Source organism: Sinocyclocheilus grahami, unplaced genomic scaffold (assembly GCF_001515645.1).
Source record: "Sinocyclocheilus grahami isolate Dianchi unplaced genomic scaffold, SAMN03320097.WGS_v1.1 scaffold269.1, whole genome shotgun sequence".
Lineage (NCBI taxonomy): Eukaryota > Metazoa > Chordata > Actinopteri > Cypriniformes > Cyprinidae > Sinocyclocheilus > Sinocyclocheilus grahami.
Genome location: NW_015505448.1, coordinates 293,916 through 308,840, shown reverse-complemented (window position 1 = coordinate 308,840; position 14,925 = coordinate 293,916). Strand labels below are relative to the sequence as shown.

Genomic DNA, 14,925 nt, shown 5'->3' with positions numbered 1-14,925 from the left:
ATTTACCACTTAAAAGCTGATTTAATAATTAATTTTACTTTTACAAATCATATTTATTTTCTTAAAGTTAACTTAACATAAAACCAACCAAATCAAGTTTAAATTTCAATACCTAGAATTGTTTGCATTTCTGAAACAATGTTGAACACCAAAGTTGTAACCTTCCCAAAAACAGACTAAACAGAATTTGTTGAGTAAAATTAAATCAAAACTTAATTAGAATGAATGAAAGTCCCCCTGTTGTGAAAATCTAGTTTTTTGTTTTACAAATCATATTTATTTTCTTAAAGTTAACTTAACATAAAACCAGCCAAATCACGTTTAAATTTCAATACCTAGAATTGTTTGCATTTCTGAAACAATGTTGAACACCAAAGTTGTAACCTTCCCAAAAACAGTCTAAACAGAATTTGAGTAAAATTAAATCAAAACTTAATTAGAATGAATGAAAGTCCCCCTGTTGTGAAAATCTAGGTTTTTTTTGTTGTTTATTTGTCTATGTCGTGTTTTTAATATGCTTTTAGACAAACCATGTGCCAATCTATTAATCAACACCATTGCTGAGTATTTTCTCCTTAAAACTGTAGTTTCCCAAAGGCTGACCCAGAAATGCGGTTTGAAACAGCCCTAGGTTTGCTACGTCACAAACCAATAACCAATCACGTCTACCAATATCAGCACAAAACCAAAAATAAATTAGAGCAAAAAAAAACATGAAGCTGTGGTTTAATGTGAATTTAGAACCCGTGGCAACAGTGTAAAAGTCACTTCACATGCGTATGCTCGCGGGCGCGAATTAACAATCACAAATGGCTGCATTCGAGTCTTCAAGGCATTTTAGGACACAACATTGTCAAGTAAGTAACTTTAACGAATGTTACAGTATTCAATGTAGTTGTCCGCTAGTAAAAACATAGTTTTATCAGTCATTATCCGTGTATGCCATTGTTTTGCGGTTACTACAGTTCAGTGGATCAGGAGGCGCTGGCTGGTGTGACTGAGTGGAGGCGGGACTAATTTGCATATTCATAGATCTGCGTATAGTAAATGAGGCAAGGGTGTAGAGTTACAGTCAAGCTATGTTAAGGCATGAGATAATTATTTTCACAAGAAAAAACATTTAAATATGTCATTTTGATGATCAAAGAAGTTTATATATTTGATCTACAGGGGGACTTGAATTAATAAATGTCTAATTTTTAATTTTAGTTAAAAGTTTCTTGGCACAGCAGCTTTTCTGCAAACCATTAGGGACTGCAGGTGGAAAGATAAATTATAACGTGGTAAAAAGCATTTTTTTGCTTCTTATCAGAGACGGATATGGTGCACTTGTACACTGTCCCTATTAAATAAACTACAAATAATATGTGTATATATATATGATAAACTAAACCAGTTGTGTAATATCACATTAAAATACCAGTTTATACTTAAAAGATTTAACTTAAATTCAGGGTCTTATGGTGGGGCAAGTTAAAATGCTGGCTCAATTTGCCCCACAGCTGCCATTTTGAAATAAACTAGCTAGCTTACCAGTTAAGGTTAATATTTATCTAAATGATTTAATATGTTGCTAAATCACCTATTTGCATCATAAATATTTTAAGAGCTGGATGAATTTGCTTTGATGTATCAGCCAATATATCTGATATGCTAAATCTTTACTTTGACAAGCCAAAAAGTTTTTTAATTGGGTGCTTTCCACTCCTCTCATGTGAAACTGGGTGGGTCATCTTACCCCAATCTCCCCTAAAGTTGTCTTTAAAATGAATGTAGTGTCGCAGACATGCTGTGGCAGATGAGACTGTGTAACAGTCCCTGAGGTGGAACTGGATTTCCTGGAGCAGTTCTCAAAATGATGAGAAGCTGATGATGACAGGTCTGGATACTGTGGAAGATTTGTATTGGTCAAACTATGAATTGTTCAAGTATAAGCATTGTGAATATAACCATCTATGTATCAAGTTATTTTACTATTATAATCGTGTATTTGCCTGTGTGCAGACAGGCCTGCATAGGAATGGCATAGAAGTCTGTATGAGGGGCAGACACATGACTGGAATTCAATACAAGTTAAACTCAAGCAACAGCATTTGTGGCATAATAATACATTTCAAAAACAATCTAGGTTACAGTAAGACACTTTCAATGAAAGTGAATAGAGCTAATTTTTGGAGGATTTAAAAGAATAAATGTAAAGTTTACAATTTTAGAAAAAAACTTTTTTCCAACTTGTATTTGAGTACAGCTCAATTTGTTCTTGTCATCTTTAGTCAATTTAGTTGTTTAATTGTCATGTAACTTTTATTGGAAGTGCTTTACTGTAACCCAGTTTTCTTTATCTTGTCGAAATCACTCATTGTATTGAACCTGGAATGCTGTAAGGCATTGTGACATTATCGTGTGCAGTTAGATTAAATATTAACTCTGTGCTTGCATATTACATCTTTATCAAATCACATCTTAGACCACCACTTCTGTTTATAGCTGTTTATATAATTGTCGTCTTGCTAAACTCACAATAAATCTGTCTCTATAAACTTACATACACCTATAAAACTGGAATGGATGATTAAGACTTTTTTTTTTTTTACAGTGGAAAAAAATGATGAAACCAAACCTCACTTGTATACTGCACAATTGTCTTTCTTCATTTTTTTTATACTTATCTCTAAAAACCCAAACAAAAAAGTATATTTTTTGATGGAATAATATTTTATACACTATATACACTGGAAAAAATTACATCGACCTTGAAAACAGTAGTAAGTTTATTAGCCAGAATATTACCTTGGTTACTGTTTTGTAGACTGGGTGAGTTTGTGGGTTTGAGATTTACGCTGTTTGCTTTAATAAAGCACACATGGTTCAGTTGATCTAGTGCAGCAACTTCCAAAAAGCACCTTTCTGTATCTGACAACTGCGTCAATGCACCTGACAATGGTGGATGACAATAGTTGACAGTTGTCAACTAATAAACCACAAAGTTCAAAATGATTAATGAATGTGTTCCACTGCATGGGTGTTAAAATTCTTTCAGCAAGCAACATTTTGCATGCTAAAGCTTGTCCAGTAGAGAAATGTATCACCTGTCAAATGTTCAGTCCATGTTTCAGTGCTTTCATTTTTGAATATTGTCCAGGGTAAAATTTCCACTGACACTGTCAACATGATTTAAGTAATAGTTAAGCCAAAACTGAAAACGTACTCACCCTCAGGGCAGGTCTTTCTAGATCTAGATGTTTCTTCATCTGAACAGATTTGGAGAAATTTAGAATTACATCACTTGCTCACCGATGGATCCTCTGCAGTGAATGGGTGCTGTCTGAGAGTCCAAACAATTGATAAAAACATCACAATAATCCACACGAGTCATCAATTAACATCTTGTGACGTGAGAAGCTGCATGTTTGTAAGAAACAAAACCATTTTTTAAAGGAATCTCATTCTGACGGCACCCATTCACTGCAGAGGATCCATCGGTGTGCAAGTGCTAAATTTCTCCAAATTTGTTCTGATAAAGAAACAAATTAATTTACATCTTGAATGGCCTGAGGGTAAATACATTTTAAGATAAGTTTCATTTTTGGGTGAACTATTTTGAAGGAGTAAAATCCTGGATCCACGGCCGCTTACATACATGTCTTTTGTGTGGTTATTAATCTTTATTTAACCTCTTAGATTTTAGTTGATTGAATGTAGGTATGAGCTTTTGATCTTTTAGTAGTTAGTCAATCAGATGTATTCCGTTGCTGGAATGTGCTCTCTCCTTGTTTTTCAGAAAGTTCTTTCCATGCTAAACATATATTTACTCCTCAGGCCCACTTTGACAGCCTATGTCACAAAGGTCATCAGGGCCCGTCAGCTACTTGACTATCTCATAGTTAGAACATTCTTTCTATCTTCCATAGAACATATCAGTCTTTTTACCCCCCTCGAAATTGGACTTTAACTCGCAATTGCGAAAGTCAGAAAAAGAAAAAAAAGTCAGAATTGCGAGATATAAACTCGCAATTGCGAGAAAAAACATCACAATTGTGAGATAAAAAGTCGTAATTACCTTTTTTATTTTTTATTCAGTGGCGGAAACGGGCTTCCATAGAGATCTTTCAAAGCAGCTTCACAGTATTAAACAGGAAAGTAACAGAATCAATGATGCAAACTTCAAAACTGGGGCAAATCCTAATTCTGCTCTAAAGTAGCTGTAGCAAGACAATAGTGTCTTTATTCAGCTTCAGTCAGTTCGGTGTCGGTTTAGTTCAGTAACTATTTGAAGTTCATTCATTATGAAACCAGTTCAATTTAGCGATTAAGCAGCTCTACCGAAAACAGTAGTGACATTATTCAGCTAGAGAAATAATAATGTTGATTCAATTGAGTTCCAGCAGGTTGAAACATGAAGGCAGAGCTGCTGTTTAGATAGCAGTAAGCAACTGGCTTACCGATGGCCATAAAATGTGTTTTGGTTCCAGCTGGTCCTAGCATGATACGCTCATAGCTGGCTGTAGAGATCTGTGCCCAGAGCTCATCTAGTTCTTCGGTTTATCATCACATATCATCTCATCGGGGTCTTCACTGATTGTGAACGGCTGTGTTGGGGCCGTTCCTGGGTGCAGGTCCAACATCTGGTCGTATTTCTAAGCTGTTTATTCCCTTTTTGCTTCTTTGTTGTTTCTGGCCTGAGCCATTCCCACCTTTGTTTTCTAGATTGACCTGTTTTGTTTGTTGTTGTTTTTTTATTTATTGGTCTATAGCAGAGCTTCAGCCATGCACAAGTGCTTCCTGACATTACCGAATCCCATAACTTAGCAGAAAGGGCTTTACAATATATTGTCATAAAATTTTTTGAAGCTATTTGTGAGTGGGAAATGGATTTTGTTAAATTACAGTATGTAAATGAATGATTGCAGGCCATTTCAAACCAATTTTTTTTTCTAGACTTTAGTTCATTACCGCTCCTTCACCTGCTGTTTGGAATTGGTTGTCTGTTTGCTCTCTCTTTCTCTCTCTCTCTCGCTCTCACTTGTGTTTGTTCTGTTTAGAATCTGTTCATCTTGGATTTGATTGGATTTCAAAATAAAGGCTTATCTGAATAATTTGTCATCCGAGCTCTTTAGTACCTTTTTTGAAAGCCCCAATGAATACTTTTTAAACATTTTTAGTGGTTAGAGAGTCAGACTTGTAACCCGAAGGTCGTGGGTTCAATTCTCAGAACTGGCATGAATTTTAGGTGGGGGGAGTGAATGAACTACGCCGTCTTCCACCCTCAATACCCACGAGCAAGGCACCGAACCCCCGATTGCTTAAATGGCTGCCAGGTGTGTGTCCTCAGTGTGTGTGTGTTCACTACGCACTGCTGTGTATACTCACTTGGATGGGTTACATGCAGAGCACAAATTCTGAGTATGGGTTAACATACTTGGCTCCACGTAACGTCACTCACTTAGAATGTTTATTCAGCAGAATCTTACAGAAATGTCTTCTCTTCCGTGTCTTCAACATGTTCATGAGAATACAATGAAGCATGTGTGTGGTGTTGCTGATGCAGGAGCCGGCGTTCTGTTCTTTCTTAGTTCATCATCTGAACATTCTGGTTCAAACATGTAAGGCTGGGCAAAAAATTGCAAGTCGTCCTCTCTGTCGAAATCTTCAGACATGTTTTATGTACAGCATGTGTCTTCCTCTGCTGTAAACCAGGTGAGAAGCATCCGGGTTCTACATCAAAACGCTGACTCCTGCATCTGCAGCACCACACGCAAGTGTCTTGGTACTCTAGTGAACGTGAGTCGAAGACTGACACGGAAGAGAAGAAATTGTTGAATAAAGCTGTTATTTTTGTTTTCTTTGCGCACAAAAAAGTATTCTCTTAGCTTCATAAAATTAAAGGGGTCATATGATGCGATTTCAAGTTTTCCTTTCTCTTTGGAGTGTTACAAGCTCTTGGTGCATAAAGAAGATCTGTAAAGTTGCAAAGACTAAAGTCTCAAATCCAAAGAGATATTCTTTATAAAAGTTAAGAGTCAGCCACACCTAAAGCGGCTCGTTCTAACATGCCCCCACATATCTAGGTCACTATGTGGAAATATTAGCATAATGCCGCCCAAATGTGCACGCGAAGAAAGAAGGCGTGGTTTCAGGAACAGCAGTGTTGATGCCGCTATGTCAGGGAGACGCTGTGTTTCAGTGCTAAAGCAAAAGCACTTTATTTGGCCTTCCGGAAGTAGATGCAATTAGGAATCATTGGTTAAGATTTATTTACAACAGAACAGCACAACCCAGATGTTCGAATTTGTACAACGCATTTTATGGACGACAGTTTTTTGAACCTAGAAGAGTACAAAGCTGGCTGTGCACAAAGGCTATTTCTAAAAAAAATATGTTGTAAGTATGTAAGTATGTTTTGTTATTAGTTTAAGTATTTGCTATTGACTGTTCAAATGCGGAGTTTTGCGCAGCACAGAGTAACGCGTCGTGTGTGTGTGTGTGTGTGAGAGGGGAACAGGGTCACATCACAGGAGAGTGAACTGCCTGTCAGAAATCATAGCACGTCAGCTGTCTTAACCGCGGCTTGTGTACTGCATCATCACTGTGTCTGTCACGCGACTCTGTTGCCCTTTCGGGCTTGAACTGATGGTAAAACTAACGACATTATTAACCGTCTTGATATTTACTTTGAAAGCTGACGCTCACGAATATGGTAAGGGGCATTACATTTCCCACGCGTGCTTGCAGTGTTCGGCCAATCACAATGCACTGGGTCAGCTGGCCAATCAGAGCAGACTGCGCTTGTCAAAGGAGGGAGCTTTGTTGAAAACGACGTGTTTGAGAGAGGCGGGGCATAGAGGACCTACAATAATGTACAGTATTTGAAAAATCATGTGTTTTTTTAACATTAAAGCATGTCAAGTTGTCAACATATTCTGTTACACCAAATACACAAAATAATGATCTTTAAAATAGCATCATATGACCCCTTTAAGGTTGAACCACTGATGATGTCCTTACTACTTTTGTGGGCCTTGAACGTGGTAGTCACGTTGCTGTCTGGGTCAGAAAGCTCTTGGATTTCATCAAAAATATCTTAATTTGTGTTCCGAAGATGAACAAAGGTCTTATGTCTTCTTACCGACATGAAGGTGAGGAATTAATGACAGAATTTTCATTTTTGGGTGAACTAACCCTTTAAGGCAAATTCCTGTCACTGTAAAAAAAAATCATGTCACTGGTCAGATACAGTAAACCTTTATAGCAGAAAGAAAAGACCTTTCATTAAAAAACTTTTTATATATCAATCTCTTAAAGTAACTAGTTTCCTCTTAAAGTAAAACTAAACAGTATTAGTCTTTCAGACTGTTGTATATTAACTCAGTGTTTATTTTTGTTTATATATATAAAATGTTATTCGCTTTGTGTGTAAAAGTTGCAACAAACGAATTGTAATGCAAGTTGCACAAGGTACACATAAATACTGTACAGGTTGCATTAGATAACTTATTGTTTGCTTATCACTGTTCAGTCAGACTGATTTTTTCCCTACCTCAGTTCTGCATAAAGTATTTGGACACTTACGCCACCTGTAAGATGTACGTCAGTGCACTGGATAAATGTAATTGTCCTGCTCTATGCATGCATGCGAATTCATAGAATGGTTCATAAAGGATGATGCAAGTGAGACGGGTTGCAGTAAAAGTAGCGGAGTTTACGACTTCCTGTTACTATTCTTTCGCAAAATGTTTTATTTCCAATTAGTTAAATGACAACGATGATGATAATAATAGTAATAATAGGTTAAATCAGGGGTAGGCAAGTTCGGACCTAGAGAGCCGCAGTCCTGCAGAGTTCAGCTCCAACCCTGAAAACAAAACTCACCTGCCTATAGCCTTAGTAATCCTGAAGACATTGATTAGCTTGTTCAGGTGTGTTTGATTAGGGTTGGAGCTGAACTCTGCAGGGCTCTCTAGGACCGAATTTGCCTACCCCTGGGCTGAATGATCATTAGACTACGACAGATTATTTCCTTGTTTGTTGTGCATAGTGCCTGTGATATCCAATAAAATGCAATTTAGTTTACATTACATAACTCACTTGATTTTTGCTGATTTTTTAAATTTTGTAATTTTCCTTTTTGGTTCTCACTTGTTACAGTCTATATTACCTGTTTGTCTATGGATATTTTTGTCTATTAGTGTCCAAAAAGAAGCTTCCCAAAAAATGAACATCTGTTCCATTGAATCAGCGCTCCTGTCAACCAGTTGTGGAAAGTATGTGTGCATTGAAGGCAGGCGCAGGCGCAGGCCCAGGCCCAGTCAATCTCTTGAGCTGGTCACGGAAAATCGACAGGAAAAAGACCTTGAAAACTCAGCTAAAGGTCTGAACCGGTGTTGTTCCACTGAATGCTTCAAATGTTTCTTTGGTTATCTAGAACTGGCCTCAGTAACTCTTAAATTAAGATTTTTGGAGACTGGACTGTTTGGGTTCTTTCAATTCCATGTTCTTTTTTTTAAGTTATAACTAGTTGTATAATGGCGCAAGGAATGACAGTGATAACGTCGTTAGAATCGCAGTGATTATGTGTCTGTGACACAGTAATTAATATATTACACATAACTGTATAATGTGATGATTTTCATGTCATTTTTAGTTACTTGTTTTTTGTACTACTTGTACTTTGAAGTCAACAAAAAAGAAAAAGCAAATATAGCAGTTAGAAATAGTAAATCAGAATCCGAATGAGCTTTATTCGCCAAGTGCGCGCAAACACACAAGGAATTTGTTGTGGTTTCCAGGGGGCTCTGTGTAAATAGCTTCATATACATACATACATAACACTAAATAATAGAAAGAGCATTTAAATAAGTGAGATTAAGAAAATAAAATTAGAAAATATATTAAAAATGAAAAATAAATAGTTTCTTCATTGGAACAGATTTTGGAGAAATGGATCCTCTGCAGTGAATGGGTGCCGTCAGAATGAGAGTCCAAACAGCTGCTAAAAACATCACAGTAATCCAGTCAACTCCAATCCATTTAATGTATTTTTAAGTGAAAAGCTGCATGTTTGTAAGAGACAAATCCATCAGAGTCCATGCATAATATAACGCTTCCGTCAGTGAAAATGCATCCCCCGTTGTCCTCCCACATCAATCTTATGGATTATTGTGATGTTTTTATCAGCTGTTTGGACTCTCATTCTGACGGCACCCATTTACTGCATTAAAAGCTGCTGAGCAAGTGATCTAATGCAAATGTTCTTAAAATCTGTAACAAACTCATCTACATCTTGTATGGCCTCAGGGAAAGTAAATGTTCATTTTTAGGTGAACTATTCCTTTAATGAAAGTGTTTGCATTGTGACTTAATGTAATGCTAGTAATATGATTGTATTTTCTTCTTCAGTCAAGGTGTATCATATTTTGTATGGAACCAGAAAATGCATGGCTTTTTGCTTTGAGGTGAATAAAAAGTCAGTTTTCCCTGTTGTTACTCATGGTAAAGAGGTCAAATTTAAGGTAATGTCTCAGACACTGAATTGCAAAGAAATCATTTATTGTTAGACGTGGTGTCAAATACATTCTTGTGCTTTTATTTGATAATTTCTGATTTTATATAATGGCTCTCACGTATACAGGTTTTACCCACAGACAAGCCGATCACGGCAGGAATCTTTGACCAAACGTTCTTATTTCAATGGGATGAGCAAGACAGGCATGGAGACTGGAAGAGTTTGAAATCAGTGGCTGAACCCAGCATGTACTTGATTGATGAAGAAAATGGCAAAGAAAAGAGCAAAGTGATCATCACAAATGAGCGGAGTCCGATTTTTAAAATCTGTTACACAGATATGAAAATAGGTAATTTTGCCAAATGTTTGTGAGTGGAATATTGTACTTTGTGCATATTTAACATGTTTATGTTAAACTGAAGTGATGTTCTGCATTCTAGCAGGTTTAACACAATACATTGTAAAAACTACATAGCAAGGGACTCATCCATGCATTGATTTTCTAAAACATGGCAGATAATGGGTTGCAGAGTCTCTGTAGATCTGGCAAATTCCAAGAGAACACGATGAAAACTTCATGCAGAAAGACCCCCTGGCAAAGACGGGACTCAAAACAGGGACCTTCTTGCTGCAAGAGAGCAGCACCCACTAAGCCACTGTGCTGCTCTGAAAGGTAACTATTCTTATTTGTAGACTTCACGTTTGTAAAGAGCACTGCTATAAAAAGTGCTATATCGTTGTATATCGTTTCAGACACCCAAAAATGCTTTCAAAGTGAATAACTTATACCATAAAGATATAATTTATGATTGTCTCTGACTGTTCTTTAAAAAACACTTGAGCATATTTAAACAAGTCTTGAAATAGTGAGTAGGCTATTAGTACGCAGTATCCTATCAAGGTGATATCAACTTCCATCGACATTAACCCTGTAAAGTCTGACATGAAATAACAGCCTGAAAAAAAAAAATCTAATTTTTTGAAATGGAACACTTTGTTTAAAAAAAAAAAAAAGTGTCAGGCTTTTATGGAAAATAAGCACCTCAATTTTATTTACAGGCTCAAAAATATGTCATTTGGTGCAATTGCTGATGGATCATATTTGATACTTGTGATTTTTCATGTATGAATAATCAAGTAAGCCTAAGTTGCTTAAGTTCATTAAAGGTGAACTAAGCGATTTTTGCCAAATGATGTTGATATTTGAAAGCACCAAAACAAACATGCCCATACCCCAACAGGAACCCGCCCCTATTTTGATAACTCCGCCCCACACGTACATACACAACCCTGCCAGCGACGATGGCGGTATCTGCTATGCCTGCCGACTGCTGCATATAACAAAAGCTAACACAGAATAGTCGTGTGAAAAAGCAAAATCAATGTAACTCACCTATCAAAGCAACCTCGGCGTCCCATTCCCTTCCGCTCTTTTGAGTTCTCTCCACCGCTGGAAGCTGCTCCCAAATTTATGCGGGTCCTACCTCTTGCCTGATCGTAACCCTTCCTTTTAATGTTTTGTTCCTCTGAAATTTTCCTCCTTTTTAAAATTTTTTATCTGCCATATCGATCAGCTAATATCTGTTCTGTGCACTCACTGAGCGCTCTCTTCTCTACTAGACACACCCCTTACTGCTGATTGGCAGCGAGTGTGTTTTGGGACTCGGTCCGACACTGGTTGGGAAAGGGTTTTTCCAAATATTGCTTAGTGCACCTTTCATTAAGTGTTCATCTTGAAATATTAATAACAATATAAAAGTTATTTTTATGGTTATTTTTTTTTTTTTTAAATCATCAAGATTTCACAGCAAAAAGACATGCGTACCATGATCTGAAGGGGGACAGTTATTATACTAAGACCTTTTGCTTGCTAAAAAAGTATAAACTATGAAACTGATAACAGAAGGCATGTAGTAGATTGTGTACAACAGGTTTTTGATCATGTTGATCATTTATTGGCCTTTGAAATTTGAGTATCAAATAAGATGATGATAGCCTACTAAAGGGAATCTTTCTCATTTTCAATCTTTCACAGCAAAACCAAGAGGATGTAATATCAGTGAAGAGCTGAATGCGTTTCACAAGCTTTCACCAACAAAAGGGCTCTGATCAGTCTGCATCTGCTGCAGGGTCCTTTTCTTGGATGGATGCTGAGAACATGTGAGAGCAAGTGGAGTGATTTCTTTCTGGTTCTTTGAGGCATGGCATTTTATCCATTTATTTGCATGTTTGCCTTTTTGTTGTAACCTAGTAAATATTACTGACATGCAGTTTTAGGTTCAAACTCAGTTGCATTATTACTATACAAACTGGCACTGTTTAGTTTGTCACAATGAAAGTATTTGAGCTAATAATTACATGGCTTATCAAAATGTTTAAATAAGCCAAAGACGTTACACAGGAACCTAACCCTTTAGTGTCATATTCTGTGAATCACATGCCTTTCTTTCACTTTTAACTATGTTCAAAAACTATTTGTGTTGCTTAATATTCTTGTGGAAACCGTGGTATACTACCATTTAAAAGCTTGTGCTAAGTAAGGAAGCAATTATTTTAAATTGTAATAATATGTCACAATTTTATAATTTTTAATGTACGATTTTTGTTGCTTAATATTCTTGTGGAAACCGTGATGAAATTAAGGTCCTGCTGTCGGAGAGGTTCGTGCGGGGACGCTTTTTATTTAATAATGTGTAATTATTCTGTGGACTGTTGTTCAAAATTACTACTTCTAGAAACAACAGAACTAATAATAATAATAATACTAATTATAAAATAATTTTGTTGCTTAATATTCTTGTGGAAACCGTGATGAAATTAAGGTCCTGCTGTCGGAGAGGTTCGTGCGGGGACGCTTTTTATTTAATAATGTGTAATTATTCTGTGGACTGTTGTTCAAAATTACTAGCCTACTTCTAGAAACAACAGAACTAATAATAATAATAATAATAGTAATTATAAAATAATTAGGTTTCCAAATGTAAGAATAAACAACGAATAAATACAATTATATAATAAATAATAATACAATTATAAAAGCCGGTCTGCAAAAAACCCTGCATGTGATTTGTCATTTCTTTATATTTACAGAACAGGCGGAGATGCGTTTATGCTTTTTTTTTTCTATTTTACGCATTAGTAGTAGGCTAAATCTAGACTTCGCAAGTTCTCGTGTAAAATAAAATAATAAAAACCGTGGAATAAACTGTACAGGAAGCGAGTAATGAACTCTCCACATTAGGCTACTAAAAAGGTCAGTTTAATCTCGCAAAAATCCCGTTAATAAAACAAATCTGACCACACTGCACAATTAATCTTTGTTGCATCTTTGTTGTTTGATGAACTCGGTGCTTGCGCGTAGGTAACGTTACACAGCTTTTATTGTTATTGCAGTTTAGATATTCAAATAGCTGCAGTACTCAGACTTTACCACAAGGAAAAGTGCGTACACCTGAGACACATAAAGCCTATTCGCACGGGGTTAGTATTACCTGGTGACCTCCAGTCATTTGTAACAGATAATACTAATCCCGTGCGAATAAGACCGTTTTTATAAATATGAACGTTGCCGTGGATTTTAGCCTACGCACACTCTAAGATCAAATCTGTGCGTACGCGCATTTTATAAATGAGGCCCCTGGTGTAGTCATGTGGGACACAACGAAGAGTCAGTAAACATTCAGACAAGCGCGACCTCTGCTGGTGAAGCTGCCACTCTGATTACATGCTGTTGTGTAACGTTATCTGAGGCAGATTCTGCTGAACACAGATCAGCATTTGAGGACGACTCTTATCAGTAAAGTGCTTTGCACTAGAGTTGGTATAGCGTATGCTACATCTAATATGCATTGCTTTTCTAGTAGTGATCTGCAAATGTATATTCATGTATTTGTTAACCATATTATGTAAAAACTGCAAAGCAGCTCATTCTGTAAGCTTAGCATTCTGATGCATGTTGACTATGAATTATATATATATATATATATATATATATGCATGTATTTCTTTTTTTATTTACATATTGTATTTTTATTTTTTTGACAAAATAAGCACATCTTATTTCTGTATTATACATTGACTAAATAATATAGGCCTATATGTATGACTACCAAATAAACATATATTTTCTGGTTTATTTGGCTTGTTGTGAATGAATGACAATGTAGAGAAAGTGAAAAAGATTATCAGCTGCCCTTACACAAATCTCAAAACAGCTGACAAATATGGCATTTAAAAAATATATTTTTAATTCAATCGGGGGGGGGGTAAAAGTGCACAAATATATGCACTTTAGCTTGTTTCACTATAAATATGAGAGCATACATGGCAACATGAAAGCTAAATATAGCCCTGGAAAGCCGGCAGTGCACAGAAGAGCTTTTCGGTCATGAGTCACGTCCCTCTGATGCCCTGCTGCTCACGCTCCTCATCATCACACTCTCCTCTTTCTAGTGATGGAGTACTTGCCTCCAAATCACAATCCCTGTCCACTGTTCTGAATTATTTGTAGGTACTCATTTTGATAGACACTTTTATCCTAGGTAACTTATGACCTGCATCTAAAGAAATGTTCCATATTGGCAAATCAAGAAGTGAACACGGTAACACATTTGTTATTTACAAAAATGTCCTTAAAATGTCCTTGAAACATGGCCCTGCAGTACTGTGAGTATTGTTAGCTCTTGTTTGATAAAGTGCTTGTGAATAGAATAGAATAGAATGAGGAATTTGTTGTGGTTTCCATGAGTTCTGGGCAAGGTTATTATAGTTAACTAAAACCTTAAAGAAATGTATTGAAATATATATATTTCTAAACAAAATAAAGTAACAAAAAACAAAAGGAAAACAGAAAATATAAAAATATAGTATATTATATTATTATATAATGTAAAAAAATTATTTCAAAATATTAACAAAAACTAATACATTGTGCAACTAATATGTAGCCAATGGGAAGTGGAACTATTGTTAAATGCTCTGCCTGCTGGCACATAAGCACTGCAAGGTGAATGGAGATCTCTCAGGATTAGTGGATTGAGTGTGACTGTTCAGTATGAAGCTCTCGGCACAGTCTGAATGAACAGAACTGAATGTCCTGTAAAAGACAAATCATAAAAAGCCCATCACCTTCAACTCAACCTTGCCAAGACAGAACTGCTTGTGGTTTCAACAAACCCATCACTTCATCACAATTTCACCATCCAGTTAGGCTCATCAACCATAACTCCTTCAAAGACAGTCAGATACATTGGAGTTATGATTGATGATCAGCTGAATTTCTCAGACCACATTGCTAAAAATGCCCAGTCCTGCAGATTTGCTTTATACAACATTAGGAAGATCAGGCCCTTTCTTTCGGAACATGCTACACAACTCATTGTTCAAGCTCTTGTTTTGTCCAGGCAGGACTATTGCAATGCTCT

At 36.4% G+C, this 14,925-nt stretch overlaps 1 protein-coding gene across 3 annotated transcripts; it reads left to right on the top strand.

The window, feature by feature from the left end:
• The first annotated feature begins 7,911 nt into the window (after positions 1-7,911).
• Positions 7,912-12,042, top strand: LOC107599602 (uncharacterized). 3 transcript variants are annotated; one of them, XM_016291247.1, is made up of 5 exons: positions 8,008-8,368; positions 9,397-9,509; positions 9,629-9,851; positions 10,019-10,175; positions 11,538-12,042. In XM_016291247.1, the coding sequence occupies exons 1-5, from the start codon at positions 8,056-8,058 to the stop codon at positions 11,554-11,556; spliced, it is 825 nt and encodes a 274-aa protein (XP_016146733.1). In that variant the 5' UTR covers positions 8,008-8,055; the 3' UTR covers positions 11,557-12,042. The 3 variants fall into 3 exon arrangements, with proteins under 3 accessions (XP_016146734.1, XP_016146733.1, XP_016146732.1); XM_016291246.1 differs by having other exon boundaries at positions 8,027-8,368; positions 10,016-10,175; XM_016291248.1 differs by lacking the exons at positions 10,019-10,175; positions 11,538-12,042 and adding an exon at positions 9,943-10,018 and having other exon boundaries at positions 7,912-8,368.
• The last annotated feature ends 2,883 nt before the right edge of the window (positions 12,043-14,925 follow it).